The following is a 15,161-nucleotide window of genomic DNA, read 5'->3' as shown; positions in this document are numbered from 1 at the left end:
CAGCTTCACCCATTTGATGGCTGCTCAGATGGTCATGATAAGCAGTTAGAGGTTAAGTGTCTTGCTCAGGGACACTTCCAACAAGTATTACTGGGCGGGCTGGGAGGCGGAGAACTGGTGACCTTCTGATTACTGTGCATGCTACTGTATCTAAGGACACACCTTAATGAGCATGTTGTCTTTGTACTGATCAAATTGTAATGTGCTATCAAGTACCCTGTCATGAAGCTGAATTGCTTAACTCTGGGCATGGACACACGCCAACTGAGCTCATTTTCAATCCTTCTGCCCCCAGGGGCAAAACATTACTGTCAGTACCACTCTTGTCAAAACATTCGCTTTGACACCTCAAGATTCTTTCTTCCTTCCCTTCGCTGCAAATCCCACTGGAGTTGATTGTCTTGAAGTTGACTACATGCAGGCTATTCTATTGCCAAAGGCAAGTTGGTGCAACGCTTTCTACAGCCCCACCGTGGAAAGTAAACCACACTCCTTGAAATGTCTTTTTCTATCTAAGTTATTTGCTAACAAAGGGTGCTAACTTGTAAGTTTTTTCTGCGCTAAGCAGAGACAGACAGACGGACAACGCCGAAACAAGAAACCCTACTCCTTTTGGGGGAGGGAGGGGGGAGAGGAAGGGGGGATTATACAAGGCGTTGATTTGCAGGCCATTGCGTAACATAAGCAGTGATAGCTTGGTGAGCGACTGAGTGATGGACTCATTCAGTTGCTCCTACTTATGGAAACATGGCACCACTGCACCAGTGTCGTCAACATACCTGTTTTGAAGTGAGTTTTATCAAGGAGCCTTCGTAGCCCTGAAACAGAGACAAAACAAAAATCAGAATGACTGATATTAGGATACAAAAAAATGATAAATAAAACCTAATATATTCTATAATCCAGTGGTTCTCAAAGTGGGGTCCAGAGACCCCCAAGGGTCCTTGCTTGGGGGTTCCACTGGGTGCCCAGCAAACTGAGGAACGGTTTGAAGCACTTTAACCGATCTACAAGCTCACAACACATCGTGATGTGATGCGTTGTGAACTTGTAAATCTAAAAAATCAAAATATTTTTTAAAACTCTTGAACTCTTGATTTTGAAAATGTTTTAACATTAACAACACAAATATGTTATAGGGGTCCCAGGCACAAAACCCTTTCAGATGGGGTTAAATACATATCAATGTGGGGGTCCTGAGAACCATTGCTATAATCTTCACGGACATGAGAGAATGGATGATTTCACAGTTACCTCAGGGCATGTCACCATATAAATGAGCAACATACAGTGACTCAACAGTAAGGTGTCACACTAAATGGTACATTTCAAGCAAAGGCTTCCGATCTACAGCAGATTCATAACTGACTAAGAGTGGTTGTGTCATGGATCATAGAGTTCTTATGAAAACCATATGCAGAGCACTGGGCTGTTGAGTATATACGTATACCTGATTGCATGAGATTTACTGCTTTCAACACTCATGATGATATAAACCATTTCCACAGAGTACATACATACCATGGGCATTATCTAAGAGAGGGATTAGATGCATAGCAATTGACCCATTATTCACTTTAACTGCACCGTTCCTGTGCCACTAAACCACATCTCTCTGGGGCAGGATCCCAATAAACTTCACCATACTCTCTCCTCAACCTGACTCACTTAGTGTCACCACATTTGCACTGTTGTTTGGGGTCAAATGAACTCTTACTCCCGTCGTCCACTGAACGTGAGACGAAACAGATAGTTTAGTGTTAGTATTGTAAGGCAACATGCCATTTTCCATTAGCCTCCTTTAAGCTTCCTGTGGATCAGACTTGATTAAACTTCAGTCTTTAGGAACACGGACACTTGAACCGCGGTGGGTTTTTCCATGGCCATTTATTTCATCACCATTAATGGAGGTCTCATTGACCGCTGGAAGGAAAAGCTGCTAAGAATAGCTGCACAGCCATCCATTTAATACATATAAACATACCTTAAATGGTCTGAACAGGAGATAGAGCTCCCGGGGCTTAATATCCAGCGGTAGCCCGCTGACGAATAGCGTTCGGACCTGGGGAGGAGACGAAAGGGAGAGAGACAGAGAGAGAGAGAGAGATCATGTATTTTTCATTAACCTTCACTAGTTATAAATAGCAACCCAGTGCACCTGACACTAACATATGAGGTTGTGACGGAGGGCACAAAGAGGGACACTGGAACTGTCTTGATCAAATTGTTCTCTTGGCTGAAGGGTTGGCCACACACAGGGTGGAATGTAGCTCCTTTTGAAATTCTGTACGCTGATAGGGATGTCTCTTAGCTCCGCAAACACACAAACACACCCACGGTCCCGTCGTATACACACACACACACGCCTTTCTAAGTGCATCACGTTCCCACATAATCTACGGCCTACCGAGTTCTACAGCAAGCAACCCTCCCCCACAGTTTCGCCCTCTTGTTTTGTATCTGAACTTTTCAACTTCAACAGCAGAGACCTAAGCAAGCTCACTCTGGGGCCGAATTACAATTCCGATGTTAGCTTATAGAGATATATTTGTTTACCCAGGCAAGATTTGCTAAGCGCATACAGCTTTTTTTTCAGCAACGCCCCGCTTCAAGCTGGGTCAGATTCAGGGAATTACATTAAGATGACCACAAACGTTTGTCTGGATGGGAAATTGTCATCTTTAAATATATTATGTGTGCCGAGTTAATCTCAAGTAGGAATATGTAATAAATGCACACAAGAAGGCACAAGCTAACACTGGCTAAGACAACACAAGCTAAGTGTTGATGGAGCAGGTAATTTAAGTATAATATGTATTGTAAAAATGCAAGTTGTGTTGTTTGAAGGGCTTTGGGTTTAAGGCTGCTCACTGAGAATTAATAAATAAAATATGATATTTATATACAACATCAGATGTAATCTAAGGATTTACACCCTCAAATTTGAGAAAACACTGAAAAAAAAACAAGCAGAATATCTAGATTTTACAAACGGTTTCTATTTAAGAAGTATTTACAAAACTGATAGAAACATTAAACCACAAATCATACTGTATACTGTATGTTTCTGTTGAAATCTAAAATGACTAATGTTATCGTGAAATGTAGAATGGCTCAGTTCCTGCCTTAATAACTAAATTGCACAAATAACCCTTTTTTTGTTTCATAACCATCTTTAACAGTCACATGCTCCAAGCAGGAACCAATCCATCTTCCAGCATGGAACAATCGCTAATTCACAATCATAAGAGCATAAGGACATGCGTCATACAGTATACTGTAGTGTACTGCAAAACAAAAACTGCCTTGGTGACCAGGAAGACCTAATTTGTGCCGAAAAAGTGTAGTGCAGTGTTCTTTTGACTGAGAGAAGTGTTGACTCACGGCATTTTCTAACTTAAGCATACTGTAAATTAAGCATTTGATTCATGCATACATTTTATGCATATTTATATCTGCTGCTTGTTTGCGCAAGAGACTGCAGAAAACTGTCACAAACGATTTGATAATTGTTTTGATATCTCATTTTCTTCACTCTTATTCTTTATTTAAAATGTAGGCTAAAAGCCACTTGTGGGAAGTTTGCACAAAATAATATCACCCACACCCACCCTTTTATAGGGCTGCAAATATCCATTATTTTCGTAGTGATTATGCTATCAATTCCTTTTTTGATTAATTGAATAAGCATGTTTTGTTTAGTGTTTATATCAACGAATTGACACAAAAAATGTCAATAGACTTTTGACAAATTGACTAAATCGATCAATCTGATTAACCACTTTTCTATTTTATGCTTCGTCACACAACGGTGTCGTGGAAAAATAGCCAATAGCCAATCTACAAGCTCACAACGCATTGCATCACGACATGTTGCAAGCTAGATCGGCTATTGTCACTATTTTTGCGCCTATGATGACAAGAAGAAAAGGAAAAAAAAGTTGAAGTTGAATTTATCACCAACTTGTGGCGTATGTGCTGGGTTTACGTCCACCACCACTCTATACCTTCACACTATAACTATGAAGATTGTTAGAAATCAAATTAATTCATCGCCACCATCCCATTCAAATCTCTATTGACAGCACAGTCTTAAGTTAAGTATGCAGTTTGATTAAATGGACCTGCTCTATTTCCATAATGTGTTGAATCAAGACAGTGGATTCACGATGCAAGACACAATCAGAGTGTTGAACAACACGAGTGCTCGTCCACAGAGTAACCTGATCCACACCAGGGGTGCCGAAATGGAGACAGACACACAAACAATGATGCCTAGCAACGGACGGAGCACCAAACCAGCCGCAAATCCCTGCGGTGACTTTCTCACCTTAGTCGTTATCTTATCAGTGACACTGAGCCCTGCGGAGCTGTCACTGTGCTCCATCAATGGCAGCCTGGTTTAAGTAAACTCTTTCATTGTTCTTTTTTTTGCCAGAGCTAGGTGGGACAATCACTGACAGGTATTGAAGGCAGTGAAACCATAATAATGCATGAATATTGCTTTTTTTTCTTTTAAGAAATCTGCTCAGGTGTGTGTGTGTGTGTGTGTGTGTGTGTGTGTGTGTGTGTGTGTGGCGGGGGGGATGGAGGGTTGGGGGGTATAATGCCAAGTCATGGGGTTTGGCACCAAATCGGATGGAAATTCTGAGGAATTTCCATTAAGGACATGGGCTCTGTGGATTGCTTACGCTCTCTCGCCATGGTTTCAAAGACGTCATTGCGATTGCATTTCCATCACTAGATCAGTGAATATGCAGGTGATCTTTCTCCAATAGCACCTTGAAGAAGACCCTGGCACAAATACTAAGAACATGTTAGTCATTTGTCTCAGGCTTGCCAAGCTGCATTAGATTTCACAGTTTTCATTAATCACTACTTCAAATCTTGGGAGTTAATAAGATTTCTGGAGAGCTGAGAGTATACTGCACAGGTCTAGACAAAGTCCCACAACAACAGACAGACAGAGAGCAATGGGGCAATCCTTGTAGTGTTGTATGGAGGTGCATGCACTCTCATTCCTGAGCCGTCCTGACGTCAGTTGTTGTGATATATGATCGGCTGGAGTGTGTCCGGCGTGGGGCCGTCTACACGCCGTAGATACTGGATGATTCACAGTCAAGCGTGTCAACAGTTCCCTCCACGTACGTGCATCTGCTATCGATTACGGTATCTCTCTCTCTCTCTCTACCTCTTTTCTCCCTTTCCGTTGCTCTTAGAGAACTTAAAAAACACACACACACACACATGCCGTTATAAACATTTTGCAGCCAGCTCAAGTGAGGCATTCTCTGAGCAGTAAATTCAACTGAAGGTCAAGTCAGGAGCGCGGGGCAGATTTTGTAGTTTCATAAAAAACAAAGATCAAACTTCAGCCACACTTTATAGGGTTTTAGTGCTGCCGTTTTATTGCTTGCTCGTGAGTCACTTCTAGCTTTCCACATACCTGCATTTCCACAGAGCCGAGTGGTCTAGTGGTCCCACTCCCAGGCCTCTGAATCATTGACCATGTATGGCGTGCTCACGCACAAGCGCAGGCACGCTTCTATCAAAAACAGCAGCCCCAGCTGAGAACTTCACCAAGAGAGCCCCATACCCGGCCCGGCGCAGTTCCCTGGCAACGCTCTAGCAGTGCTACGGCGGAGTGCCCAGCCCCGGGCCAAAATACATCAGATCCTATTAAGGCCACCTCTGCAGCAGGTCGCAGGGGAACAATGCACCTCCTAATCAGCAAGCTTTGATTTCTTGTGCCCCCCGGTCGAGGCCATCACCTTATCGATACTCAATCACATGCACCGCCAGAGGAGCGGAGGAAGGGGAGTCTGTGTTCAAAACAAATGGCGCGGAGGGTGTGATCTTAACCCATTGATACCTGGAAATTGTGTCATATTTTGATTTGAGCTAAAAACACTTTTACACTTTGGGCTATTCAAAAATAGCAGATATACAAGCTCATAGCGCGGCACCGAGTGCCGCGCTATGAGCTTGTAGATCTGCTATTTTTGAAAAATCGTGAAAATGTGTGCAAATCTTTGAATATATATATTTTTAAAGCGAACATTTTGAACTCAAATCTTTGCTTCTGGGGGGTCCCTGGAACAAAATATTTTGATGGGGGTCCGTGGCAAAATACATATCATTTTGGGGGTCCTTGACATGAAAAAGATTGAGCACCACTGATATAGAAACATACGTTTTTCAGAATACTGTTGAGATTTAGGAGACATGTAGAATCGGCTTCGGGTCTCAATGGGTTAAAACGCCCTCTGTACTGCAAACAGAAAATCAATTCATATTCCCCAGACGAAGCCTGTCAGATTTTTATTTAGAACCAGTACAATGTCTGGAGATAAAAATACAATGGCTGGAACTTGCATTATGGGAAGAAGCAGACACCTGTCCAGGTGAAGTCCCAACATGCAGTAGTCTAGTCTCACATGCTGAGAGACCAAACCGCCTTACAATTGAATCACAAGTCTGCATGTCCAGGTTTTGATATACTTTTGCCAGGGGAGAAAAGTCCAGGGAAGCCTCTGAATCGCAGGTGGTCTGTTGTCTTTTTCTGTCTTAGGGGGTGGTTCTTAACCACTTTTCAATAGTGGTACCCCAGACATTAGATCTCTATCTGGCCGGGATACACATGCCAGAACAAGACTAAGGGCCCTATTTAAACAATCTATGGTGCAAGGTGGTACATGGTGCAAATGCATTGGGGTGTGTCTGTGTCTGTGTCCAACTAAATCTTTCTGGTTAGAGGTTGAATAATGTGGGTGCATTGCATAGTCATATGCACGACACAAAGGGGTTGAATTTAATCTCTGAATTGTTATTTAACCTATTAAGACCTGAGGCCGATTCTAAAAATGTCTTTTAAATCCTAACAGTTTTCTGAAAAACGTATGTTGCTTTATCAGTGGTGCTCAAACCTTTTCATGTCAAGGACCCCAAAAAATTATATGTATTTGGCCGCCGACCCCCATGTAAAAATATTGTGTTCCAGGGACCCCCAGAGGCAAAGATTTGAGTTAAAAACATATATTCAAAGATTTGCATCCATTTTCAAAATGTTTCAAAAATAGCAGATCTACAAGTTCAGCACAAAGTGATGCGCTATGAGCTTGTATATCTGCATTTCTTTAATAGCCAAAGAAATCTAAATCAGTGTGATATACTGATGTCAGGCTATGGGGGAAACAAAAGCTCAAGTGCAAACGAGAGGTGGCCCACCCTCATTGACCCTGCGGCTGTCAGTATATTTTGGGCATGCCGTTCAAAAATCACGCCTTCCTCCTGTAATGTCTCCTCATTTATGTCATCTGTGACATCTTGACATTTCAACTTGTTTATAATCACACTCATTCTCAGTTAGCGTCTTAATAACCACCTCTTAAGCATAACAGGCTTGCTGTGCGCCTGTGTTGGATAGTGTTGGATAGAAATTGTTAAAAGGAATAGTTCACCCAAAATATCACTTATTTTCTATCAATTACATACCCCATGAAGCCCTGAATTCATGGAGATTGTTTTGTTTTTGTCGCATTCCTAAGCCAATAATTTGATGACAGGGTGGCTGGTCAGTAGGAGACTCAATTGAGTCTGTGTAATTGATAGAAAATATGTAATTTTTTGGGTGAACTACTCCTTTAATGCTGAACGCTGAGCACAGACAGATTACAGAAGGCCAGAAATCTATGGATCTAACATTCTTATGTACTGTACATGATGAGATTGCAGACCATAGACACTCCACTGAGCAGACGGCTTCAGTCTGTTAGGCTAAGGATGAGAGGTGTTTGAACATGTTTTTCAATAAAGTGTACGCTACTTATTGAAATAATCTGCACATCTTCTTTTCTTCCTCTCTCTCTTTCTCTCTCTCCTCGCCGCTCTCATCTCTATGCAAAGACACACAGCAGGGGGTATTTTCAAACCGTTTTCTTATTAGTCATCATTCATCTGTCGTTTCTGAGCACGAAAACGTTTTTGGTGCCTCTCAGCATGGCAAATTGGCTGGTGCCAGCGTTGCAATAGGCCAGTTGTTCTCGACCTTTTCTGGATCAGGTCCCGCTTGAAAAATGTTTATTTTAATGATCAATCAATCGATTGTGTTCTTGCTTGGATCAATGGAACCAACAGGGTGCTCCTATTTATCTGTATCACAATAGAAACTCATGTTTTAATTTCAAGAAAAAATACCATGACATTTTGTTTTAACATATTTTTTATATTAATGCTATATTATCATTAAAATCTTAGTGTTTTGACAATTATTTGCGGGCCCACTTGCAATATCCTCACGGCCCACCAGCGGGTCCCCGGCCCACAGGGTGAGAACCACTGCAATAGGCTTTACGGATAATCTGGCTGTCAGATCATTAATTATTTTTGAACCTCATTGCTGAGTCTCTCAGCGGTGTTATCTGCCACGGTGAACGTGAGCGATGATGATGTGTTGAAAATCAGATGGATTTTTGATTGCAAGCAGTGAGCTCACATGGTTGAACCGGCCTAATATACACAGGTCAATCTACTACATGGTAGCAGGTAAATGGTGCACAGGGGGACGGCGGAATTTCGACCAGGTCAGTGCTGGTCTAAGGGCGCTATTGCTTTCTGACTTCTCACTCCACCTAAGATTGCATGCAATTTGCCTTACCACACCTCATTTTAACCCATTAAGACCGGCAACGCATCCCTGTCCTTTTAGATTTATTTGGCTATTCAAAAATAGCAGATATACAAGCTTATAGCGCGGCACTATGAGCTTGTAAATCTGCTATTTTTTTTTAATTGTGAACATTTCTGCAAATATGTATTCCAATTCCGATTTTTCAAAAAATAGATAAAGAAATCTTAAAATGACACAAATGATGCTTTCCCGGTCTTAAAGAGTTAAGACCAACAACACGTTTGGTACTTTCACAATGTTGGTGCTGGGCGACAGCAGGCGTGAAAATGACATCTGTGTCGGTTATAACTAGACTCGTAATGACACTTGGGCTGCGCTTTGCGCCATATTGCTCCATATTGCACCGGTGTAAGATAGGCTCCTGAGAGTCAAAAAGCCCTAGTGGGCCCATAAGGGCCAGGCTGCAAATCTTTGAACTGACTGACATTGCCGACAATAGGTCTCACTAGTGGAGGCCAAAAAAAAGGAGAAAAAGTTACCATTTTGGCCTGACAGTGCCGATATGGGGTCATGATGGGACCACTCAAATGTCAGGGTTCATCCTCCAGGGAGCATGAAAGTGCTCAGCAAATTCCCTGGCAATCCAGCCGGTAGTTTTTTTTTAGATCCAATGGACATTGGAGCCCCATTGCTAGCACCACTATTACATGTTGATTAGACTGATAATTGGTTAACTGCATGGCTGGGCTACAGTGGAAAAACTCAGTCAGATATTCACACTGGCTTTAATTGACCCTTTAATTCTGTGTGTGTGTGTGTGTGTGTGTGTGTGTGTGTGTGTGTGTGTGTGTGTTCGTGTGTTCGTGTGTTCGTGTGTTCGTGTGTTCGTGTGTTCGTGTGTGCGTGTGTGCGTGTGTGCGTGTGTGTGTGTGCGTGTGTGCGTGTGTGTGTGCGTGCGCGTGTGGGTGTGCGTGCCATTTCTTAGAGCCAAATAAATTAAAAAGGGGGTCCTTCACCCCAGATGCAGTGGGACACAGCCCTATTGCCCATATTGAAGTGTGTGTGCATGCGTGTGTGTGTGCGTGTGTGCGTGCGTGCACATGTGTGCATACGCACGTGTGTGCGTGTGCGCATGTGTGCACGCGTAGCGTGCGCACGGCCAAGACAAAACTGTAATGACTGCCTATTTCAAAATCTGTTCAAAACAAGAGAACGCTTCAATGCCCACATGCACGCACACGTGCACACACACATGCACACACACACACACACACACTCACTCACTCCCACACGCGCACCAATTGCCTCCAAATTCACACAACCATTCTCCGTGACTGTGTTCAAATCAAAGCGTTACACCCATACACCCGAGTGAGCTCAGGGCAAGTTGAGTGTCTTGCGTCACTCAAAAGAACTCTGTTCAGAAGAAAAACAAGCTAGCTGACAAGACACCCTCTCCTCACTATCTCAGTTGTCACTGCTCTGCTTTGGTGTCGTCACCCCCCCCCCCCCCGCCTCCCCGCCTCCCCCCACACGCTAGACAAGAGAATGTGAGGAGAGAGCGAGGCTCCAGGCTTGCTATAGGTGTCAAACGACCATAAGCGGATGGCTCCGGCTAAAGTGGCCATTAATTGCCAGGGTTCAACGGGGTCATGTGTCACATTCTGGGTCACGGATTAGGGGGTTCGTGCCAGGTTATCGTTTCAGTCGGGGGTGGGGTGGGGGGGGGTGGGGTCAACCGTGAGGTGGAGTGGAACGCTGTGTCATTTCAGAAGGCAAGAAAGGGGATTTCTTTTTTGTGAAACTCCCACGCGTGCTTTGGACCAACAATTACCGCTCTGTAAGGGTCTGTAAATGTTCCAACAGGTTGACCTTTAAAGGTATTTAAAACAAATGACCTAGGAAAGGCAAGGAAGTGCCCACTTCGTCATGTTTTTTTCCTTCTCTACCCCTTCGGACTCTTTTCTTCCCCCTTGGTAACGGTTTTCCCTTATTTATTAATAGGAAACCTGCATGGCAACATTCTCTTCAGAGTTCAGACCGCGTCCTTAGTTTTCCCCCCTCACCTTGACACCATAAGAGGTCTTTGTTTCGTATATCAGTCTGAAGACGACATCGTTGACCTCCAGTAAAGCCTGTCCTTTTAGATGAAGAACCCATTCACAGATTGTCATGTGCACATCAGGAGGACACTGTAACTGTCAGGTTAAGGGATCATCAACAGCCTTCAAAGTCTCCGCTCCCTTCCATTATATGTTAAGTCTCTAAAAAGCTTTTACAGAGCATTCCATGGCACTCATTAACACTGACTAATTGACCAAGTCCACAGTGGCCACCCTTTGTTGCAGCTTCCCCCAAGCGGGCGCCTTGTCTCTGTTTAGTTTTCAGGTTGGGCGGGCTGAAGCAGAGCAAAACCAACATGAGACTCATCATCTATGGTCTCTCAACATACAAAAACAAGCGTCTAGTTAGCCTAATCGCCTGAGCCCACGAGTTCAGAACTTTAATCCCTATATCTGAGTAGATCAGATTTGGATTTTGGGTAGTTCAAAACGAACAAACAGGATTGGGATCGCTCACCCAATCTGATTACATCAGGAAATCAAATCCGAGCTCTAATCTGGATCAAATCATCAAAACGTAGCTCAAAACAATAATATAGGATTGGGATCAGTCCAAAACAGAAATCTGGATTACCTTGATCCTACTGGAGGGCCGGATTTACGGTCGATTACCGGCGCAAAACACACTATAGAATGAATTCAAACATTATGTTTCAACATAAATATGATGGTAAAGTTTGTAGATTTCACAAATAACAGAAGAGGCTCATACACTTGACAGAAGGACGTTGAGGCTCCGTTTGGTTGCAAAAAAATTTACATTTTAAAATTACTAAATGAAAAAGGTGACAGTCAGTGAAAAAAGTGACAAAAGGAGCGGACGTTTCGGTCAGAGTGTTGATGATGGTCGGAATGTTAGGCTCCCCCCCCTCCCCACACACACACACACACACACACATATACACAACCCCCTGACCCATACCCCCACACACACTCAAGTGTTTAACTCTTGGGCCCTGTGGACCTTCACACATTAACTGAAATGTACGGAACTAAACATACTGAATGGCATCAACCCATGTATATTCATTGAATAGCCTTTTTTCAGGTGGAGGACTGCAGTGTGAATATCGTTTACCCCACTCTGCTCTGCAGATTAAACGGCAAATGGAATGTTGTCACGTTGCCATATTTGACAGCAGGATTTCAATGGCAAAGGCACATTATTAATTTAAAATGTTCATCAAAGATCACGCCAGTCAATTCCATAACATGGCATTGTTAATCGGTCCATATCATCACAGGGTAAAAGCTATATATTAATAATTCCGAGTGTAACTAACACCTCCTCCTTCACAAACCGACTTGCAGAACGAGGTAGCGCTTCACTCAGTTGTTCTGAGCTAATCTCCCATGTTTTGACCTTGTGTGCTGGAGAGAGGTAACAGCAGAGGTACTAGCTGCTGCTGGAGAGGCAGGCTACAGGCCAGGGGCTGCTGGTGCTCAGCTGAACGGTGGGAGAGAGAGGCCTCTCCATGCTACTGCTCTGTCTCGCTCACCCCTCCTGTCTTTAGGGCTGTTCTCATGACCATAAACGGTCCTTCTGTTCGGAGATCTCAGGGTCATGCCTTTAACTTATGGCTTGATAAGGGATAAGTAGTTTGTCTACTGGGACTGAAAGGAGAGGGGGAGAGAGAGAGAGAAACAACAGAAGGATAGGGGGAGGAAACGGAGAAAGGGCTAGATAAAGAGAGATACAGAAGCGAAAGGGTGCGAGAGAAAAGGAAGGGAAGGAGGAAGGAGGAGTGGTAGGGAGATAAAGATGAAGTGTGGGAGGTGGGGAATTAAATGGGCAAGGAATGGAATGAGAGAGAGAAAGTAGGCGAAGAGATATTGTATATTGTTGTATACAGTAGATAAGTTAATTTTAGCTCATGAGTAAGTAATGGAGGTGACACATAAACAGCCCATAAATACAGCAAGCAAGAAAGCGAGCAAAGATGGCCGGTGTCTGAGCAAAGCGGCTACTTCCACCCCTCGGCTAGCAATATAAATTTATCGCAAAGTGTCAAAAGGAGTGACTTTAAAGTCAATAACACAGTTCTTTCAAATACAGCGGTACCACAGAGAATCCTCTCTCTCTTAATGTTTTGCTTTGGCTTGACATTCTACATGCTTGCTTATATATATATATATATATATATATATATAATGTATTTGTTTGTTTTGTTTTACATTAGCAGGTTCCTATACTAGCCGTTCCCTACGCTAAGTCTCGTTGTCTTTTCAAATTCTTCTCGTCGTCACACAGCTGACAAATGGCCGAGATAAGATATCAATTCCCCTCGCGCTTTTATAAATAAACTTCAATCTTGCAGCCTCGTAGATACAACAACAAGTGCGTCTGTGGGTGTCCATATGTGTCTGCGAGTGCACGGCAGGCTGGGTGGGTGTTTGAGGTGATACGGTGTGATAGGTGTGTGTGTGTGTCTCTGTGTGCGTATGTGTTGTGTGTGTATGTCACTGTCTGGGTGTGTGCTCGCTCGTGCTTCTACAGTAAATGAGTGTGGCCATTGTTACTATACGTACAATACACAAGCTTACATTTACCCTATGATACTAAACTACCCCCCGATCTCCACAAATACGACTCATAAACCGCCCCCCAACCCCCATAATACTCCATGTCACAGAGAGTTAACCCATCTCTGTGCCCTTTTCACAGACACATGCACACACACGCCAACCACACACATGCCCAGGTCCGCTGTGCTAAGAGACCAGCGCCGCTTCCCTTCAGCTTCATCGAGGTTCTCCAGCAGCGTTTACTCCCCGCCAAGATCGCCGTCACACCGAAAAGGTCACGCTGGCCACATGACCTGCTATTTGAAGAGGAGACCTAGTCCTAGTGGATACCCAAAGCAGGCCAAGCACAATCCAATTACGCCCCAGGGAGATGTGCCTCATCATCTTGCTGAACTCTACATAGGTGATATTCTGTATCGCTCCAGGCATTTGGAAAGATCAGCTTACATGTTTATGGTCAGCTACACTCTTAAGTCAACAGATGTCTTACAAGACTCAACGACTCCATGTTATGATAAGTCGGTTAGGTCCATGGCAGCCGTTTAGGAGTTACACCATGAAGGAGCCAACTAGGACGTTGTCTGAGTGTTAAGCACAAATATCCAGAGCGAAAGACAGTACAAAGCATAAAGTGCATTATGTGATGTGTAAATTGGAGTTGTGTTGTTTAGGGTGTCGATTGAAGTAAAGATGTACAGTATCAGCCAAATGGAAAGTGACAGCATGGGGTCAAAGGTCAAGACTAAGGTTCATAAACAGCAAAGACTTTCACTCTCACCTCTCCTGTTTGTCTCTCTGCTCCAACACAACAATAATTTTGAATACATCCGTACTAGATAAAAGATAAGAAGGAGATGGGTAGCCTGACCTTTGGCGAATGAGGCCTATTCCTGTAACAAATATGCTCTGTCATTCTATCGTGTTTCACTTCCATAACTTCATTATGAAACTATCATGTCTGCCGTTGCTCTTGTCATACATCTAAGTGGCATCACTTCAGTCTAGCTGTACAGCAAATGCGACACAGACCTTTTGCAACCACATTATCCCAAGCCATTTTCTTGCAATGACCGTCTGAGCGACCTTCTCCGTAAGGCCACTCAGAATGACGTGTCCATACAAGGGCTGGAAACTACAGAGACTTCAAACTTATCTGCCATATTCACAATCTAATAGATGGTATGTCACAGACTCCAGTGGGGGTAGGGGGGGTTCGTCGACAACAATGCTCCCCCTACTTTAGTGACACAGTATGTGAAAGCCTCCAGGACACCTGATAATAAGGCTTTATCAAACCAACTCGCAAGATTAGACAAGGGTCGGGGCTGGGCCAGAACCGAAACCCGCATACCTTGCCTGCACGAGACCATGTTTGGTGACCGCTGGTCCGCAGAAGATAAACAGCACGTATCATCAAGCTTTAGTGTGCAACATGAAGGCGTCTGAGGTTGAGCAATGGAGCAGACACGAGAGCCAAGCCTTGCTAGGATTTCAACGGGTACAAATCAGTGATCCATTGAGCCGCATATGAGATGGTGCGGGGCTAACTAGTCCTATTGTTCTGCATGTGAGAGTCATACCAGAGAGCTCGTTAAACTTTGGCTTCCTCAAGGTAATGGTTTACCGTTACTATAGCGCCGTTAAGCATAAAGCTATTCAATCTTTTATAGTTCCTGCTTTTTGACAAGGGAAAAGTCATTTGGATGTTTCGAGCAGACTTAAATCTACACATTGCACATAACAATGAACACCCCAAGGCAAAAATATTGTTTTCAAACAATATTTAAATTGAAACCTATTTTAAATAAGTTAAAATAGGTTTTCATAATGTGACCTCTATGGACACGGTTGAAATGTGAAAAGTGAAGTTGTTTTGTTTTCAT

General features: G+C 43.5%; 1 protein-coding gene across 2 annotated transcripts in view; it reads right to left on the bottom strand.

Moving 5' to 3' along the window:
• Window positions 1-15,161, bottom strand: part of rbpms (RNA binding protein, mRNA processing factor) — a 41,192-nt gene that overhangs the window by 22,600 nt on the left and 3,431 nt on the right. For both annotated transcript variants that reach the window (XM_084042525.1, XM_084042524.1), the window contains exons 2-3: window positions 1,985-2,062; window positions 780-818 (exon numbers count right to left, since the gene is read on the bottom strand). In XM_084042525.1, coding sequence (XP_083898651.1) covers window positions 780-818; window positions 1,985-2,062 — 117 coding nt within the window. The remainder of the gene's footprint in view (window positions 1-779; window positions 819-1,984; window positions 2,063-15,161) is intronic.

This window comes from Gymnoscopelus microlampas, assembly GCF_963454915.1.
Source record: "Gymnoscopelus microlampas genome assembly, chromosome: 19".
Lineage (NCBI taxonomy): Eukaryota > Metazoa > Chordata > Actinopteri > Myctophiformes > Myctophidae > Gymnoscopelus > Gymnoscopelus microlampas.
This window is presented reverse-complemented; position numbering and strand designations above follow the sequence as displayed.